Source organism: Thamnophis elegans, chromosome 3 (assembly GCF_009769535.1).
Source record: "Thamnophis elegans isolate rThaEle1 chromosome 3, rThaEle1.pri, whole genome shotgun sequence".
Classification (NCBI taxonomy): domain Eukaryota; kingdom Metazoa; phylum Chordata; class Lepidosauria; order Squamata; family Colubridae; genus Thamnophis; species Thamnophis elegans.
The window spans coordinates 27,743,555-27,761,413 of record NC_045543.1 but is presented as its reverse complement, the minus strand read 5'-3'; the positions used below and the strand labels follow the sequence as shown (position 1 = coordinate 27,761,413).

Genomic DNA, 17,859 nt, shown 5'->3' with positions numbered 1-17,859 from the left:
TTATTATGCATTCATAAAAATTGCGAAAGAATAATTGCAGGAGCATCAGACTGTTATTTTTGTGGGGTGAATCACAGTCAGTCTGGAATCTGTTGGTGCCTACATTGAAAAACTAAAATTATACTTTTATATTGTGGAAGCTAATACATTTACTTTTATCCCAGTAATCCATGTGTGTTGATTTTATGAGTCTATTTTATAGATCCCACAGGAATCGTTGAGGATGGAGAAAATCAATATGCAGCTCCACAGATTTTCCCAAGTGATCCCTTACGATTTGCTCATTCCATTCCTGTAGAATTGACTTTCAAAATGCATCTTTTTTCCTGTCCCTTTTATTTTTACCTACTCATTTTTCCAGAGCCCTTGAATTTTTTAAAAAAATTAAAAAAAGACCAGAAAACTTATGCTGCAAAGCATTAATTATCAGCCTAGACAAAACCCATGAATTTGATTAGTGGCTACAGTTCATTGTTTATAAGTATGTTATCTGCTCCCCAAAACCCCCAGAGCTGAGTGGAGATAGAAGAAAACAATCCAGTAAATGCTTATTCTCTACAGCGGCTATTTTGTAATACTGTGTCATTTTGCAAGAACATCTATAAACATGTTCCCACAGTTCCAGTTATTGGCCATCAAATTGAAAACATTTAAGTTTTCTGTATTACTTCTTGAAATAAAATTTAAGGATTTGATCTACTTTTTTAGACTAATATACAATACTGTGCATTTGGGGATCAAATGAAAATACATTTGAGCCATAAAAACTTACAATAAAAGTAGATATTCTGTAGAGTGCCCCAGATCGGCTACAGTGACCATCTCTGAAAACTTTGAAAAAAATCCTTAAGTATTGCAACAAAATAAACCCTAAATGTTTTTACAAATTCGGATGATCTTACCTGGGTTTTGCATAGCACATTGTTAAGCTTATCGATCATAAATTACACCTACTAAATCCAAGGAAGCAATGATGAGGAATAGCATTGCAGCCCTAATGTGCAAAAGCAGCTGAAGCGTGGCAGAAAAGAGAAGAATAAAACACAAAAATGAGCTAGTTTCTCATTGTTTGTTTCATATTTCCCGAGTAGATCACGGGGCAAATTGCAACATTTCTTTAAAGCTAAGAGCAAGAAAGAAAAAAAGGGAGTCCTATTCTGACCCTCCCTCTCTCTCCCAGCTGGGGATGAGAAGTGAAGTTGTAAAATGAAAGGAGCCTCTTCTCATATAGAGAGATGGCTTCAGGAAAGCAGCCAGCAGTTCTGGGAGAGGGAGAGAAAGCAAGAGCAGCATTTATTGTAGGATCTACTCCTCCGGGCAGCCTCGCACTACTATCCGGAGTGCGAGGTTGCCCGAAGGAGGAGCTGCTACCGCCTCTGCAAAGGCAGGCCACGCGGGGAAAGATTTGTCGGGGCGCGCGCAAGCGCAGAGGCTGCGCATTGCATTATGGATGCTGGCATGCGGGAGTGTTGGTGTGTGTGTGCGCACGTACTTTCGGCCCGCAAGAAGAAAAAGGTTAGCCGTCACTGTTGTAGGTGGTCCTAAGGAATCCTGCCTTTTAAAGGAAACCAGCCCATTCCCAGGAAAGGAGGAGCCGGGTGGAGGGGTGGGTGGGAAAATGGTGTGAGCCACTCTCATCTCTGCAGCAGCCAGGCGTTTCCGTGGTGGAGAAGGGGGAGGAGAAAAGGCTGGTGGTGAGGCACAGTTTTTGACCCTCCTCTTTCATTGATGAAATTTAAATCCTTAGGTTTTTACCTTGAACACAGTTTCTCCGAGTCATTTATTTCTGAAGATAGGTATAGGAAGAGAGCAGGGAACAATCGGGGATAAAATCCTGATGAAAACCATTTTTTTACGGGGAGGGTAGCTAAAACGATTATGATTAGGGCTTTTATTTTTTTCTAAAAGAGTATTGTGTTGACGGTATGTAAATTTTGAATAACAGTGAAGGAAGTATCTGCTATATCAGGAGAGAAGTCACTTAAAAGAAAAAAAAAGCTCTTGTTTTTCTGAGCTTTTGTGGCATATTCTGAAGGAGGTAGTGTCTTAATTTTTCTATATTTATACAAGAAGAGTATTTATTTTCATAAAGATACAAAATGTCATCATTTGCAAAAGGTAAGTGTAAACATGGTAAAGTTCTGTAGTGCCAGAAGCTGCATTGATGTTTGTCGCTCTGTGTGTGGGTTTAAAAAGAGCTGTGCTGTGACTCACAGGCAGCTACCGAGGTAGGATGGTAATGATTAGAGGCTGTTTAAAAGGGGTATCAGTTGGATTTTAAGTCAGCAATTCTCTTGTTTTGAGGGTTGCTTAGGTGATAGCAAAGCACTGCCAGTCTCTACCATTGTGTGTCTGTGTGGGAGAGAGAGAGGGGAGGGGGAATGTGTGTGTGTGTATGTGTGTGGGAGGGGGAATATGTGAGTTCTCTTTCTCCAAACGTTAAAAAAAAAAGACTAAAACTAGACTGAGGCAGTTGGAGCTGCTTGCCCTGAGTCTGGTAAATTAAAGAAGGGTCTGTACTAGTTTATCAGCTGGCCTCATATTAACATACTGATGACATAAGTGGTTATTAAAAGACCATTTCTCCTAGGTATTTTATGGCTGTGCATGTCTGTATGCGTGGTTTGAAAACCCTGTATTGTGAAATTGCCCACAAGCAAACATTTTAGCTTGATGACTGATGCATTGCTGTTATAAGGAAATAATTGAATAGTGTGCTTGTTTCACCGAAATAATCTCATCTCTGTTTTATGCCACAAACCAAATATATGACGCCTTCAGTATTAGAAAGGAAAGTACGTAGATAATTTCAAATAGACAATATATAGAAAATCAGGTAGCAGTTTAGTTCTGAGTACTACTATCTATGCCAGTGGAGTGTGAATATACCTGGTGGATCATAGATACAGAATAATCTTGGTAACGACTGAACAAAAAGCTGAGCACTACTGATATGACTGACTCTTAAAAGAGACTCCTTGAAAGTGATCTATTAAACTCTACACAGCAAAACAAAAACACCCCCAACCAATAAATGCTATTTTAACATTTGGTGTTGCTATTTTTTAAGTCCAATACTGGAGGAGGCCATTTTGTATAAAAATGGATTTCATTATGTTTTCTAAATGTGTCTGTTTTATAATACAACATGCCTCACTTAAAAGGTAGTCTTGGTTGGAGATGGTATTTTTTATATTTCTCCTACATTCATAGATCATTTATGATGTTGTAAACAGAGATTAAGTATTAGTAATTGTTAATGTAAGCTTAAACTTTTGTGGCCAGAATGTAACAAGGCACTTTTCTGTGCTATCTAGCATTTTTAGTGGAAGGTCAGTAGATCTTACTTTTCTTTTTAATGAATTTAAATCTGTGCAATATCTTACATGCTTTTCTCCCATTTTGTTACTGCAAAATGGTGCTTTTCTTTTGCCCTACAAATTTTGGCATGCAATTTTAGGATGAATTGGGGTTGTGGAAAGGGATTTAGCACACTACAGCTTTCTATCCTTTTGCTAATCTTTTCACATTATCAAAGATAAGCTTTGCCAGAAAATCACATTATCATTTAGCAAATCTAGGCCACTCTAATTAGGTTAAAACTAAAAAGTATTGTCTATGTGAAATAATTTTATTGAATTTATTTTACTGAATAAAATGATAAATCTAAAATATTTAAAGCCACTACATAGGCTGGATTTCCCCCCAGATGACTGCATTCAGGTCTTACGTTTAAATATTTAATAGTGGATCTAAAGTCTGTGGTCCATGTATTTCTATTATTAACAGGAAAGTGTCAGAATTGAAGAGGTTGTGCTGCACAGGAATAATATTGAACATCTTTCAGCAATACATAATCCAGTCATAATTTCTTATAAATTTCTAAAGCAAATTATGTAGATACATGGTAGAATTTCTAAATCCATATTCTGTAGATTATAACTACCAGTATATATTTAAAATGGATTAAGTACATATGTTTAAAATAGAATTAAATTAAAATGGAATGGAGTCTATTGTTGACATTACCCACCTGTCCAAGAGAACTTGGATTCTGTCCTTCTAGAGCAATAGTCCACATGCTATCTGTTTAAGTAAAAACCAAAACAGAAAAGGATAGTACTCTCCACCTAATTATATGTAAAGTAGCTTACTGGATCCCAGATTCAGATTCTGTATCATGAAATATACTGTAAATACAGCTATGATCCTTGTGATGTTCCTTACATCTCTTCTATATACATACTTTTCTTTTCTCATCCTTGGGTATCCCTCAGTCCCAGATAGATTCTGTACTTTTAATATGGCAAGATATGTTCTTCTATCTGCTTACTTAATTTTATACATTTGAATAAAATTTACAGCAGTGATACAGAATTTGATGTGACCAGATTTCAGCTCCCATCTGTCCAAATTAGCATGAATCATGGCAAAAGATTTTGATAATTGAAGCCCAGCATGCATATTTAATCCAATTTTGGGTTATCTGTTCCTAGTATGACCAAACAATTCTAGAGTGTAACTAGGTGTATGCTTTCTTTTCTCTAGCCGCACCATTGTTTTCCTTCTTCACCCCAGCCACCCGCCCTGCCCATCTCATGCATTGTAATTCAGTACCCTTCTTTTGGGGTCCACTTAAAATCACCGTAGAGTCAGAAATATCACCCTGTGCTGTGTTTTTTACAAGCTAGGACTATAAACCAGGCTGATTAGCATAGTACTGTAGTACTTGTAGTACTTCCATATACTGTACCTGTTTCCTTCTCTTACAGGTGTGAATGTAAACAAAATCTTGTTTCATGCAACATTTATGAAAGTTCAGTTTTGTTTAGTGGGAAAACAAGATTCAAAATGGACTTTGAGAAAGACAGAGTTTTATAATAAGTAGTTTCTTTGTTCACAATTTAGTTGTATTTGAAAGCTGGAGAAAGGAGTCATATAACTTCATTTTAATTAAAAAATCAAGGTAGTCCAATTTAGTCCTGGTATTGTATGCCTCCTTTCACTAAGGATAAAGAATGGCACTAAAAGCATGAAAATATCTTGAACTTTTGATTGGAGACACACTGCTTTGCTATCCAGTAGACTCCATTAGAAATACCTTCAGGTAATACCTTGCAGTGTGAGCTGTGCCAGTTCTTTCCTTATGATCTGGAAATAGATAAAGCAGACTGAATGTGGGATCTCTAAAAGAGATAGAAATCTTTATTTTTCTGTGTTTCACAATGTTATTATTTATTTCAAAATTAGTTCTTTGAGATACTAATTTCCTTTTGTTTTATTCTCAAGAGCTTGTTACTAAATGCAGGATGATTGGAGAGTTCTTAACTTGTTTGTACCTGAGCTCCACTATCTGGGTATAAAACCAGGACATATTTTTTAAAAAATCTATATTTTCTTGAGTACAATGTTAACTTTTGCAATAGCTGTGATGTAGCAAGTCTTTCTTCCCAGATTTGTTCAAACTTTTTTACTTGCCTGAATCACTACATTTGCTAATCTTCTCGGGCAATGAGGGCATCATCGTTTTATTGCTACATTGGAAATGAGACATGCAGTTGGCAAAAGCAGTAGGGAAGGCAAACAGTTGAAACAAACCTCGTTCTGAGATCATTTTGTCAGGCGGTTGTAACTTCCAGGGTTATTTTTGTGAGACTGGGGCATAAATCTGTTGTATAGCTACTAAGAAAGAAAGCTGGCTCTACTTACAATAAAATTAAAGTACATTTCATTATCCAAAACAGAACTAAATGTATTCACTGTGACATCTGCAGTTGAATTTAAATGTTTCTTTTCTAAATTGGGATTGATTTACATAATATACTTTATAGGTGTTTCCCCCTAACTATTTTCAAGTATGAATATAGTAAACCTGCTTCAAAACCTAATGAATGTACCCTTTTAAAACCAGCCTTTCACAGCCCAGAAGCAGGAAAGGGTGTTCAACTCCCAGCATGTCTAGCTATCTTGAGAGCTGGAAATCCAACAAATGTGGAAGGCATCATCTTGGGGAAGAAATCTATCTTTATAATGAGGAGCATAATTCATTAGTATGTGACATGCAATCAGTGCAGTTAAAATACTAAGCAATTGCATTTTTGCAATCTGAAAACAATCATAACTCTCCAGCCCTGATATTTATTATTAAGTTTCAATAGTTGCAGTTATGATTAGCTTTAATAACTGGTTTACAATAGCAGAGTTGGAAGGGACCTTGGAGGTCTTCTAGTCCCACCCCCTATCTAGGCAGGAAAGCCTATACCGTTCCAGACAAATGGCTAATGTGTTCTAATATAAGGAAACTTGTTAAGCAAGTTAAAACTATTTACAAATAACTTAAAAATGCTTTAGGCTGTTATCACAAACCTGGAAATGCTTTTATGCTGAACTGGAATAGTCTTAAAATTAAGAAAAGCAGAACCTATATGTAGAAAACAATCAGTTCTCTGTGAGTAATAATGTACTGTACTTCCTTGTGAGTTTCTTTTTATTACCAATAATGTTGCGTAAGTTAAAATAACATTTATAATACAAATACAATAGCAGAGTTGGAAGGGACCTTGGAGGTCTTCTAGTCCCACCCCCTGCCTAGGCAGGAAACCCTATACCATTCCAGACAAATGGCTATCCAACATCTTCTTAAAGACTTGCAGTGTTGGGGCATTCACAACTTCTGGAGGCAAGCTGTTCCATTGATTAATTGTCCATATTGGACTTTTGACCATCATTTGTCAGCTGTGACCAGGGGGGCATTTGCCCAGGTTCGCCTGGTACGCCAGTTGCGGCCCTACCTGAATCGGGAGGCCCTCACAACAGTCACTCGAGCCCTTGTGATCTCTAGGCTGGAATACTGCAATGTGCTCTACATGGGGCTGCCCTTGAAGAGCATCCGGCGACTTCAGCTAGTCCAGAATGCGGCCACGCGAGTGATCGTGGGCGCACCACGGTTCTCCCACATAACACCGATCCTCCGTGAGCTGCGCTGGCTACCTGTTTATCTCCGGGTGCGCTTCAAGGTGCTACTTACCATTCATAAAGCCCTCCATGGTAGTGGATCTGACTATTTGAGAGACCGCCTTCTGCTGATTACCTCCCTCCGTCCCATCAGATCGCATAGAGTAGGCCTCCTCCGAATTCCATCCGCCAGTCAGTGCCGACTGGCGACTACGCGGAGGAGAGCCTTCTCAGTAGCAGCTCCGACGCTTTAGAACGATCTCCCCGTGGAGATTCGTACCCTCACCACCGTCCAGACCTTCCGCACAGCCCTCAAGATCTGGCTATCCCGTCAGGCCTGGGGATAAGACCCTAATCTCGCCCCACCCGAATGCTGAATGAATGTTGTGTTTTATTGTTTATTTTATCATATTTCACATTTTCTTTTTATGTTTTGTCTTGCACTCCCTTCCTACAAATTGTAAGCCGCCCTGAGTCCCCTCAGGGAAAAGGGCGGCCTATAAATGTCAAATAAATGAAAATGAAAATGTTCTAACTGTCAGAAAATTTCTCCTCAGTTCTAAGTTGCTTCTCTCCTTGATTAGTTTCCACCCATTACTTCTTGTTCTATCATCAGGTGCCCTGGAGAATAGTTTGACTCCCTCTTCTTTGTGGCAACCCCTGAGACATTGGAACACTGAACATGATAGCGGTGTTCCAATATCTCAGAGTATTGATATACCCTCATATATAGAGAACTAATAGAAAGCCTTTTGTTGTGAAGATTTACTTGTTGAATGAAAACGCTACTTTGATAACAAGGCACTCTACCTCTATTGTTACATGAGTGGAGCTTTTGTGAAAGGTACTTCTTGATTGGCCCATTCTGAATTTTTTATAACTTTTCATCTGCTCTTGATGGTCCATCAAACCTCTGGAGTAGATTTCAAAGACTGGAAAATACCACTCTATTAATGTAAATGCTACTGCATTAGTTTAGTGTAAGAGGTGAAGAAGATTCTTGGATGAGAAGCGAAACGTGTTCAAGGAAAAACAAAAGTCTAGTTGCCTTTTGAAAAAGCCCTTTTGGGACAGCTATGACTTAGATGACTGAGAATCCCCATAGAAATTAGTATAACTTCTTGAAGAAATCTAAGAATTTATAATTGGGTGAAGGAACAGAGGATTTTTAATATGTAGAGAACTTTAGGTACAGAACTTTTGAAATACTAACATTCTTTAGTCTTTGTAATAAAGCCACAACAGGTTGATATTAGTACTGTATGGTAGAAGTCTGATCACTCCTTTTTAGGCTAATAAATTTTAGTGTCTTCAGATACAACTGTCAAATATGATGAAATAAGCTGCAGGTCATGAAAGCAGATGTCTTTTAATTAAATTTATTGGTCTGAAAAGGTGTCATCAGATTCCAATTTTTTGGATACTGTAGAGTAACATTTTTTTCTTACAGTGTTTAATATTAAATATTTAGCTATAATATAACAGCCACTTGTTGCAACTAATTATTCTCACTTTGGTCAGATACAGTGGAAAACCACTGCTGCTCACGTCTATATAAAATCCATAGATTCGTGTCTAGTTTTCTCTTACCCACATACCAAACTTGAAGTTTCTTTATAAATGGCAGTCCACTCATGTTACTTTGAATTTTTTTTCTTAATGTCCCTTCTCTTCTTTCCTAGCACAAGTAATAGATTCAGCTTAAAATTACAAAACATGATTATAATGCTGATTGTATTAGGTGTATGCTTAGGTCTAAAACATAGCAAAAGAAAAATAACACAATTAGACAATATGTGCATACACACACACACACAAATAGTATTCTGAATTACATAAAGGTTTTCTGATTTTTTTCATTATTTCTGCTTTCAAGACATAAAATTCAGCACCATAGCCTTCCGTTCTGTTATAATAAATGTATTATGGTATTTTGCAAGACAGAACTGATTTTTTTAGTAAGAAAATGGCTGTATGAAAGAGTGTATAGCTGTATGACAAAGCTGTATGACAGAATTGAAACAGGAAAATATATGTGTTCTAATATAAGGAAACTTGTTAAGCAAGTTAAAACTATTTACAAATAACTTAAAAATGCTTTAGGCTGTTATCACAAACCTGGAAATGCTTTTATGCTGAACTGGAATAGTCTTAAAAGTTTCTTTTTATTACCAATAATGTTGTGTAAGTTAAAATAACATTTATAATACAAATACAATAGCAGAGTTGGAAGGGACCTTGGAGGTCTTCTAGTCCCACCCCCTGCCTAGGCAGGAAACCCTATACAATTCCAGACAAATGGCTATCCAACATCTTCTTAAAGACTTGCAGTGTTGGGGCATTCACAACTTCTGGAGGCAAGCTGTTCCACTGATTAATTTTTCTAACTGTCAGGAAATTTCTCCTCAGTTCTAAGTTGCTTCTCTCCTTGATTAGTTTCCACCCATTGCTTCTTGTTTTACCATCAGGTGCCCTGGAGAACAGTTTGACTCCCTCTTCTTTGTGGCAACCCCTGAGATATTGGAACACGGCTATCATGTCTCCCCTAGTCCTTTTTTTCATTAAACTAGACATACCCAGTTCCTGCAACCGTTCTTCATATGTTTTAGTCTCTAGTACCCTAATCATCTTTGTTGCTCTTCTCTGCACTCTTTCTAGAGTCTCCACATCTTTTCTACATTGTGGCGACAAAAACTGAATGGAGTATTCCAAGTGGGGCCATACCAAGGCATTATAAAGTGGTATTTATATCCAACACTCTAGGTTTTATAGTTTAATGCAAAAATAACCATGTTTTTTTCTAATGCTGTCAATTATTTTAAAGTAATCTGCTGATTCAGTCTGACTCAGTCAGTTGTAAAAAAAACTAGAAAAGCAAAATATAGTGCTTCATTAAAAGAAATAAGTGTAGGAAGAAAGAAAACGTAATGTGTACATTGAGAACTTCCAGATTTGGAAAACATAAGTATGTTATTCAGTCCTGAAAAATTTATATTCTTGAACCAAGAGCAACAGTATGGACCCTGACAAATATAATCAGTTAATTTAATATTGTATTGTGTTCTAAGCAGTTTTGTAAATTTTGAATTATATGATGTGCATTTTTCAACAGTCTGACTTGAATAGGTACAATAATAACCCAAGATACATAAAGCTACTGTGATTTTATATAGTTGCTTTAGGGTTGACACCTGGTTGTTGTCCTGTTAGCTATGAGACCCACCATTTCTTAATTCCAACAGTAACTGGCAATGTTTTTAGAGTCATCTTAGAATTTGATTGGGATATTCATTGTGGATTGTACAGTTCCTTTTATAAACCATTTATCCAGACAGAGCCAACTGTATTTCAAAATCATTTTTCCATGTAGATTGGATGGAGATAAACAGGGAGACAGATAACTTCAACTGAATAGTTCTGGAAGGTTTATTTATTTATTTATTTTCACAATGAAGAGTTAGTTACCTAAACGTTTGTAGTATAGTTTTGATATGTTATAGTACATTAGGGAAAAGCAAATCACTATGTTTTGTTTTTTTAACATACAAATTTTAAAAAATTAAAGAAAATGCGACTGCTGATTTATGATGGTTGCTATTTTGGATTGTTTTTGTACTGTATGATACCTGGTTTTGACTAATTTTCTGTTTAATGGTGAAGGATTATAAGATTCTCTCCCCCCCCCCTTATCTAGAATCTTCTACTTAAAAGTATAACCTCCTAATAACAGATACTTCCTCTGTTATTTTTGCATGTGTAAAATAAGTGCCTTAAAACTAAAGTTCTGTAAATGCAGGTAAGAAATATGCAGCAATTCATGTTGTTTTGTAGTAACTGAACCCCTGAACGAGAAAACACTAAGGGAGAGAGAGCTGAGGAATACAGAAAAATTGCTAGAGTTTATCAGCAAGTTTCTTTATTTTTTTGTATGCCATAATTTTGTGAAAGGAAGATTGTATTGCTTGGTAATCAGTAATGCTCAGCTGTTCAACTACATAATAGACTGACAATTTAGAAAAAGAATAGCTATTATTTCGGGATTTTTTTCCATCATTAGTTAGCTAATAACAAGCACAAAAGTGGAATGTATGCTCATTTGGCCAATTGGTTGACTAGCAAAATGCAAGAATATGTTACATTTGTTAAAATATTGTACAAAATATTTTTTATAATACATGCTGCTTTTAAGTACAGTACTATTTTACATGTTTCATTGTTAAGGATTTTGCTCTCTCTGTGATGCCTATGAAAATGGTTTCTTATTTGTTTCTTTAAGATTTTAGCAAAGCGATGTCTCAGGCTGGTACTTCCCCATTCCAGGAAGCTATTAGGCAAGAACTGGAATATTCTATGAAAATGGAATTGGATAAAATACTTGGAACTGCACCACAGAATGAAGTACAGGTTAGGACTAAAACAAAATTATCGTATGTTCTTGAGTAGATCCTGTTTTTGTAATGTTCAGAATTTTGGGATATATATATGTGGCAGCTGTAAAAGAGCTTTGTTGTTCTTAAACATAATGTCCCCTTTAGGACTACATGTAATAATATTAAACAATGTAAGTTAGAAGTTTTCTATGCATTCTTTCCATTTTGGGATAGATTAACTGATTCATAATAAAATACAATTTTTATATCCTTTTTGTGTTTATCTGTTTTGCCTTCTGTACCTTTGTTATCTTTTGTTGACACTTCTTGTTACACAGTGATAGCAGTTGGCAAGCATGACAACTCTAACAATAGGGAAGAGGGGCAAGAATTAATAGATACATAAAAACTTTTTATAAATAAAGGTATACCAAGTGAATTTTAAGGAGTGTGTATGTGTATACGTGCATATCATAAGCGTTTAGCATGTGTATGTGAAATGCTAAAAAATTATGATGGTTAGTGCAATAACTCTTGGTAAGAAAATTCTTGTGCATTCGCTTTGTCTTTCATAGCAATGGGAGGGAGAAATAGAAAAAAGAGGAAACAATGCTTTTCTTTTTTTTAAATGGTATACAAATTGTTTAGGTATGCAAGTAATTGTTACATATTTGAAAATATTCATATCTAACCCAGAAATAAACTAGCATAAGAAAGGATAGTTTTCCTCATTACAGTGATATCTTCAGTTTCCAACAATACTTGCAAATGATGAAAACAAAGACATAGAAATAGAAACTGCTGATGATATTGTATTCCAGTTCAGAAAAATAAGCTGATTACATATATGCAGGCATACATATGGAAAAGTATATTTTGAGACTTGGATGCCTTCCTTTTTTTAGCTTTTTTAAAATTACTGCCTTCTACATTGTTGCAATGAAGCATAGAATCTAATACATTGATTTCTTTGCATTAATATATCTTTGATAATTCCTTTTCTGTGTTTTGTTTGCTTGCTTCTTCTAAGCATATAAAAAGATGGCTACATTTTTAATAATCTAGTAACATATAGCCTTTCTCCATTTGAAATAAAAAAATTAAAAATACTTTAAAATAATTCTATAACTACAGGTAGTCCTTGTTTAGAGGCCATTTGCAGTTAGTAACCTTATGAGTGCATTTTACAACTTTCACAGATTTGTAAAGCAAAACTAGAGTAAGATAACTAGAGTCATCGTTTCACTAAGTGATTGGTTCGCTTAATGATCAAGTTGACAGATCCACTTGTGGTTGCTAAACAAGAAATTTATAATTATTGCCTAAATGAACAATATTTTTCAGCTTTATTCACACTAGATAGTGAGATAGGCAGCATATAAATTTAATAAGCAAAAAATATATTTCCCTGACCAAATCAAGTGAGCTATGGTATATATTACACTGTTTAACATATACAACAGTATGCTAAAATAAGTATTGATTTATTTTAATTTTATACAACATTTCCAATTTTTCTTCTCAAAAATGAAAGAGAAATGGCTCTATTTCCTCACATTTTACAATAATTTTATATCTCTGTTTTGCATACGGTTTAGCAGAAGTTAAAACCTGCTTCAATTGCCTTTTTCAGCACACTAAGAAAGACCTGGAAGGATTTCAAAAGCTCTTTCACAGATTCTTACAAGAAAAAGGACCATCAGTAGACTGGGAAAAGATTCAAAGACCTCCAGAAGATTCTGTAAGTTGCAGCATGATGTGAATTACCAATTTCTTGTGGAGCTCATTGTTTTTAAGTATCATATTCTGACTTATCCAGGGATTTTGAAGAAGTTCACCCCAAGCAATACAAAGGAACTGGGTTTTGATTTGAAGGAATAAAAGCCAACAAGGATATCAGTTTGCCTAAAGATGAATATCACTATCATCGACAATGTCTCACTTATCTTTGAGTCATTAAAGGGGGCTTCTAAAAAAATCAGTCCAGGAATTAGAGTAAGGTTCCTAAAACATCAATGTATGTTTGTATGTTCAATGTACTGGCATTCAGTGTATGTTTGTAATAAGATTTATTGAATCAGTTTTGGCTACCAAGTTTTACTTCTGCAGCCACTCAGTACTTAATCTAAAAACTTGCTTGCAAATGGGGAGAGAGTATTTCAAGATTCCAAACACAGTGGTTGGGAAGAACAGCAATCAGTCTTTGTATTGCTTTCACCAATATAGACAATTCTGCAATGCTGCCTGGATGAAAATTTTGTCTTGTGTAGCCAAAACCAAAATGTAAACTTTTACTGCATGTTTTATTTTGCAATTCTACTTTAAAATAAAATACTGTAAACTGTATAGAGTTATTCTAACATGCTTATCATGTTTCTTTCCTTTCAGATACAGCCATATGAGAAGATAAAAGCAAGAGGAATACCTGATAGCATTGCTTCAGCTTTGAACAAGTTAGTTGTGGTGAAACTTAATGGTGGCTTGGGCACCAGTATGGGATGTAAAGGCCCCAAAAGTCTCATTGGTGTTCGGAATGAAAATACATTCCTGGATTTAACAGTTCAACAGATTGAGGTGGGTAGCATATCTGTGGGTTCTCCTTGTTAAACAATTGTCATAAAATCTGTGGTTATCATTCACAGAGAGCCCATGCGAAACACTAAAACTTCAGTGGGAAAGGTGATTTGCATTATGCTGAAATCTATTTTTTTTGTCTATTTCAAGAATCTTACAATCACTCCAGCTATCTCATATAGATGCATCATTACTTTTTAGCATATAATTACTTGTAAAAGAGCACCTGTGAGCAAATTGGAATAAAACATTAAGAGTATTGAAAATGTTTCTTTTCTGCCACTACCATTTCAAAAGCTATGTGAACATAACATAAGCATAAGTGTTCTGCTGAATTGGATCCCTGATCCAATTGGCTCATCTGATGCAGCAGTGTGTTCTTACAATGGCCAACCAACTGCACAAGAAAGCCCACTAATCTCCCAGCAGATGGCTTTCAGAGGCAGTCACTCGGCTATCAATGCCAATAGCCCTTGATCCCCACATGTCGCCATGAAACATTAATTGATGTTAGAGGCAAGTAGTAATGTTTTCCACTAGGGCTTATTAACCCATTTAGTCATTAAAGCAGCAATACCATAAGCTTCCTTCAAGAAATTTATGGTAGACACTAGATGACTTTTCATGCCATAATGAACTTGAGGTGATATTGCTTATGTTAAGGATAGCATTGGTCCAAGAAGTTTTTGGAAAAGATTTACTGTATTTTTCGGAGTTTAAGACACACTCCCCTCCCCCTAAGAGAGGGTGAAAATTTGGGTGTGTTTTATATACCGAATGTAGCCCCACCCATCCACCGACCCTCACCCTTTGCCTCTGCCTCCCAGCAATTTGCCTCCTTACAGCAAACAGCCTGGTTCAGGTTCAGCACAGCCTGATTAGCACAAGCAGCTGATTGTCGGTTGGATCGGCTTCTCGATGATCAGCTGTTTCAGGCTGCAGGAATTGCCTATTGTCACCCAGCCTGGAACGGGCGGAAAATGGGGTGCGCGGAGGCCAAAAACGGGGCATGCGGAAACTGAAAACGGGATGCAGATGCCAAAAACGTGGCATAGAGGTGGCAATAAGCTATGGCAATCCCTGAAACCTGAAACAGCTGATAGTCGGGAGGCCAAGGGACAATGATCTGCTTTTGCTAATCAGGCTGTGCTGAAACTGAAACTGTCTGTTTGCTGCAAGGAGGCAAATTGCTGGGAGGCAGAGGCAGATTTTTTTTCTTCTGCTAATCAAGCTGAGCTAAAACTGAAACTATCTGTTTGCTGCAAGGAGGCTAATTGCTTGGAGGCAGAAGCAAAGGCAGATTTTTTTCTTGTTTTCCTCCCAAAAGCTAGGTGCGTCTTATACTTCAGAGTGTATTATACTCTGAAAAATACAGCATGTTTTGGCTGCTGTGTCTCAGATTGTGTAAAAATTTTTTAGAAATTGAAAATATTGTTGATCCTACATTCCATGCTGTGTCCAATTTGATTGTATGAAATTTTCTGTTTTGTTGCCTACAATCAGCAATTGGAATTTGACAGATTGGATCTTCAAAGCACAAACAAACTTGCAGAACCACATTCCAATGATTGCATTTTAAAGTGGATTTTGTGGTGATTCGAGTACTCTGTGTAGACAAGGACCAATGAGAAGTTTGAAAATGGAATAGATTGACGGTAGATTGTATTTGTGGGTATTCTTTCACTCAAACAGAGTGGTCACATTGAGCAAATAGCTTTGAGGATTACCTGTCTGAACTCCATTCATTGTATGGAGTTGGGTGGAGCAAGGAGGGGGAAGTATCAGTGAAAGACTTTGCAGTCACATGGAGCACGCCCTTTTTTTTAGGAACATGTAAAACGTGCTGGGGTTCAATTCATATATTAGTTTCACTTGTTCCAATTGTAATTATTATTTGAAAGGCAGTGATTGCTGACTGCATTGTTTCAAATACAGTGTAAGCTTTTCAAGAATGTAGTGTTCCAAATGGCAGGAAAAAAAAAGAGAAAAAAAGAGTGGCTTATGAGGAAAGTATGCTGTCCAGGCTTGATTGTTACGAGGCTGCGATAATAAAGCTGAATTAGTTCAAAGAACCAAAGCATGACAGTTACTGGCACCAATACTAGTAGGTGAGCCATCTTGTTAGTTTTCAATTAACTTCAATGTGTTGACCTAAAAAGATCTTGTTTGTGATGGGGAGGGGTAAATGATGATTTGCACTTTTGCAGCACAATGTACCTCTTTCGTATATACATCATAACATTGCATACATATTAGAAAGTGGTGCTGCTTGCATTGTGACAGCATCTGACAGCATCTTTGGCATTTTTATGAAAGCTTTCAATCCTCCTGGCCCCTTTAGAATTGGTAAATACAGTTTTTTGAAAAAATATATTAAAAAGCCCTCCCTTTGAAGTAAGGTTGATGGCAAAGTCTTAGTAAAGGCTTCAATCGCTGTTTATTTTCCATTTCCTATGCTTGCTTGGTATCTTTTTTGATAGTTTTTAAATGCCAAGTAAATTGAACTTGCTGTTTAAACCTTTCATGCATAAATGTTGCTTTTGCATATAGTGCCTTCGTGTCAGTCTCTGCTGTTTTCTTGGCAAGTTTCAGAAGTGGCTGGCCCTTGCCTTCTTCCTTGGCTGAGTCAGAGTGACTGCCCAAGGTCATCCGATTGCCTTCATATCTAATGTTGGACTAAAACTCACAGTCTTTCTATTTCTAGCCTTAACCACCACATCAAACTGCACTTATGTCCTGCCCTCTGTACTGAAGAATATTTGAGCCAGCTTACAAATTAATAGAGGAATAGACAACAACTATGTTGCTGCAACTATGTTGAAAAACATTTGTAGGTTGGAGATATTTCAGTTTTCATACAGATAAAAGTATTTTCAAAACAGGAAACATAACTTTAGATAATGTACATATATTGTTGTATGCATCAAGTTAGGAAAGACATTCTTTACAAGGAAGAAAGGAACTTCCTCTTCAGATACAGTAGTTGCTCTCTGCAGTTTCCATAAACACTTGGCCTATATTTGCCATTCTTCCTAATTAGGAATAGCTATTTATGCATTGAAAGGTTCTACTCAGTAAACAATTCTAATTTTATAATTAAGAACGTGAACTTGATTTTTCATTCTACTACTCCCCATCCCCAGTTCCTTTGGTTTTTTTTTTTACATTATTATTAGTTTAAAAATAATTTATAAGCTGTGGGTTGAAGAGTGGGGTGAAATACTTCTGGTATGTGTTCCTCTATTTTCTGAGGGAAAGTGTCTTGAGCGGAAACACAAGAAGTAATAGGAGATGGTGCTTATAAGTGGTAGATGATTGAGAACATTTCTGAATCAGAAAGCTACCATAGAAAAAGCCATATCTCCCAGCCTGATAGATATATTCTGGACCAATTAATTTTTGTATGTTTAATAGCAGGTCCCGATGAATACATTTTTGCGGTACTGTAGTGGAATTTGGATATGACTAAAATATGAATGAAACCAGGCAGTTTAACGTTTATTATGAACATTGAAGACAGAATTGGTAAAGATAAATTGGTGAAGACAAACTTGGTAAAAGGCTATTCTAGACAATGCCACTAATTAACTGTCTAGGAGAAAGTAGATCTAATGAACAGCAGGGTTTTATTCTCTCGGTTGACAAATATAGATGAGGCGGTATTATAGATATACAACTTATTAATTTTTATTTGTTAAATTTATATGCCGCCCATCTCACAATTGAGCGACTCTTAGCAGTTTTGTTGTACAACATGTTCTTCCTTTCCATTTTCAAAACTATATTCCAATACTACCAGCTTGTACCACCTCACTAGGAGAACTGTTCCCCATATGGTATTCTAATATTATATCTTTGCATGACCAAACCCAACAATTATTGGCAGCTGATGAAAATGATGGAGTACATCACTTTCCTTGTAAACAGCTAATGCTAATTAAGCAGCATTTATTTATTTATT

The 17,859-nt window shown here is 36.3% G+C and overlaps 1 protein-coding gene across 2 annotated transcripts in view; it reads left to right on the top strand.

Moving 5' to 3' along the window:
• The first annotated feature begins 1,671 nt into the window (after positions 1-1,671).
• The window catches only part of UGP2 (UDP-glucose pyrophosphorylase 2), a 27,557-nt gene continuing 11,369 nt past the window's right edge, over positions 1,672-17,859 (top strand). The window contains exons 1-4 of one of the 2 annotated variants that reach the window (XM_032213452.1): positions 1,672-1,694; positions 11,231-11,358; positions 12,958-13,065; positions 13,713-13,898. In XM_032213452.1, coding sequence (XP_032069343.1) covers positions 11,245-11,358; positions 12,958-13,065; positions 13,713-13,898 — 408 coding nt within the window. In that variant the 5' untranslated portion in view covers positions 1,672-1,694; positions 11,231-11,244. Of the gene's footprint in view, positions 1,695-1,724; positions 2,119-11,230; positions 11,359-12,957; positions 13,066-13,712; positions 13,899-17,859 lie in introns of those variants that run through there. The other variant, XM_032213451.1, reaches the window with a different exon arrangement.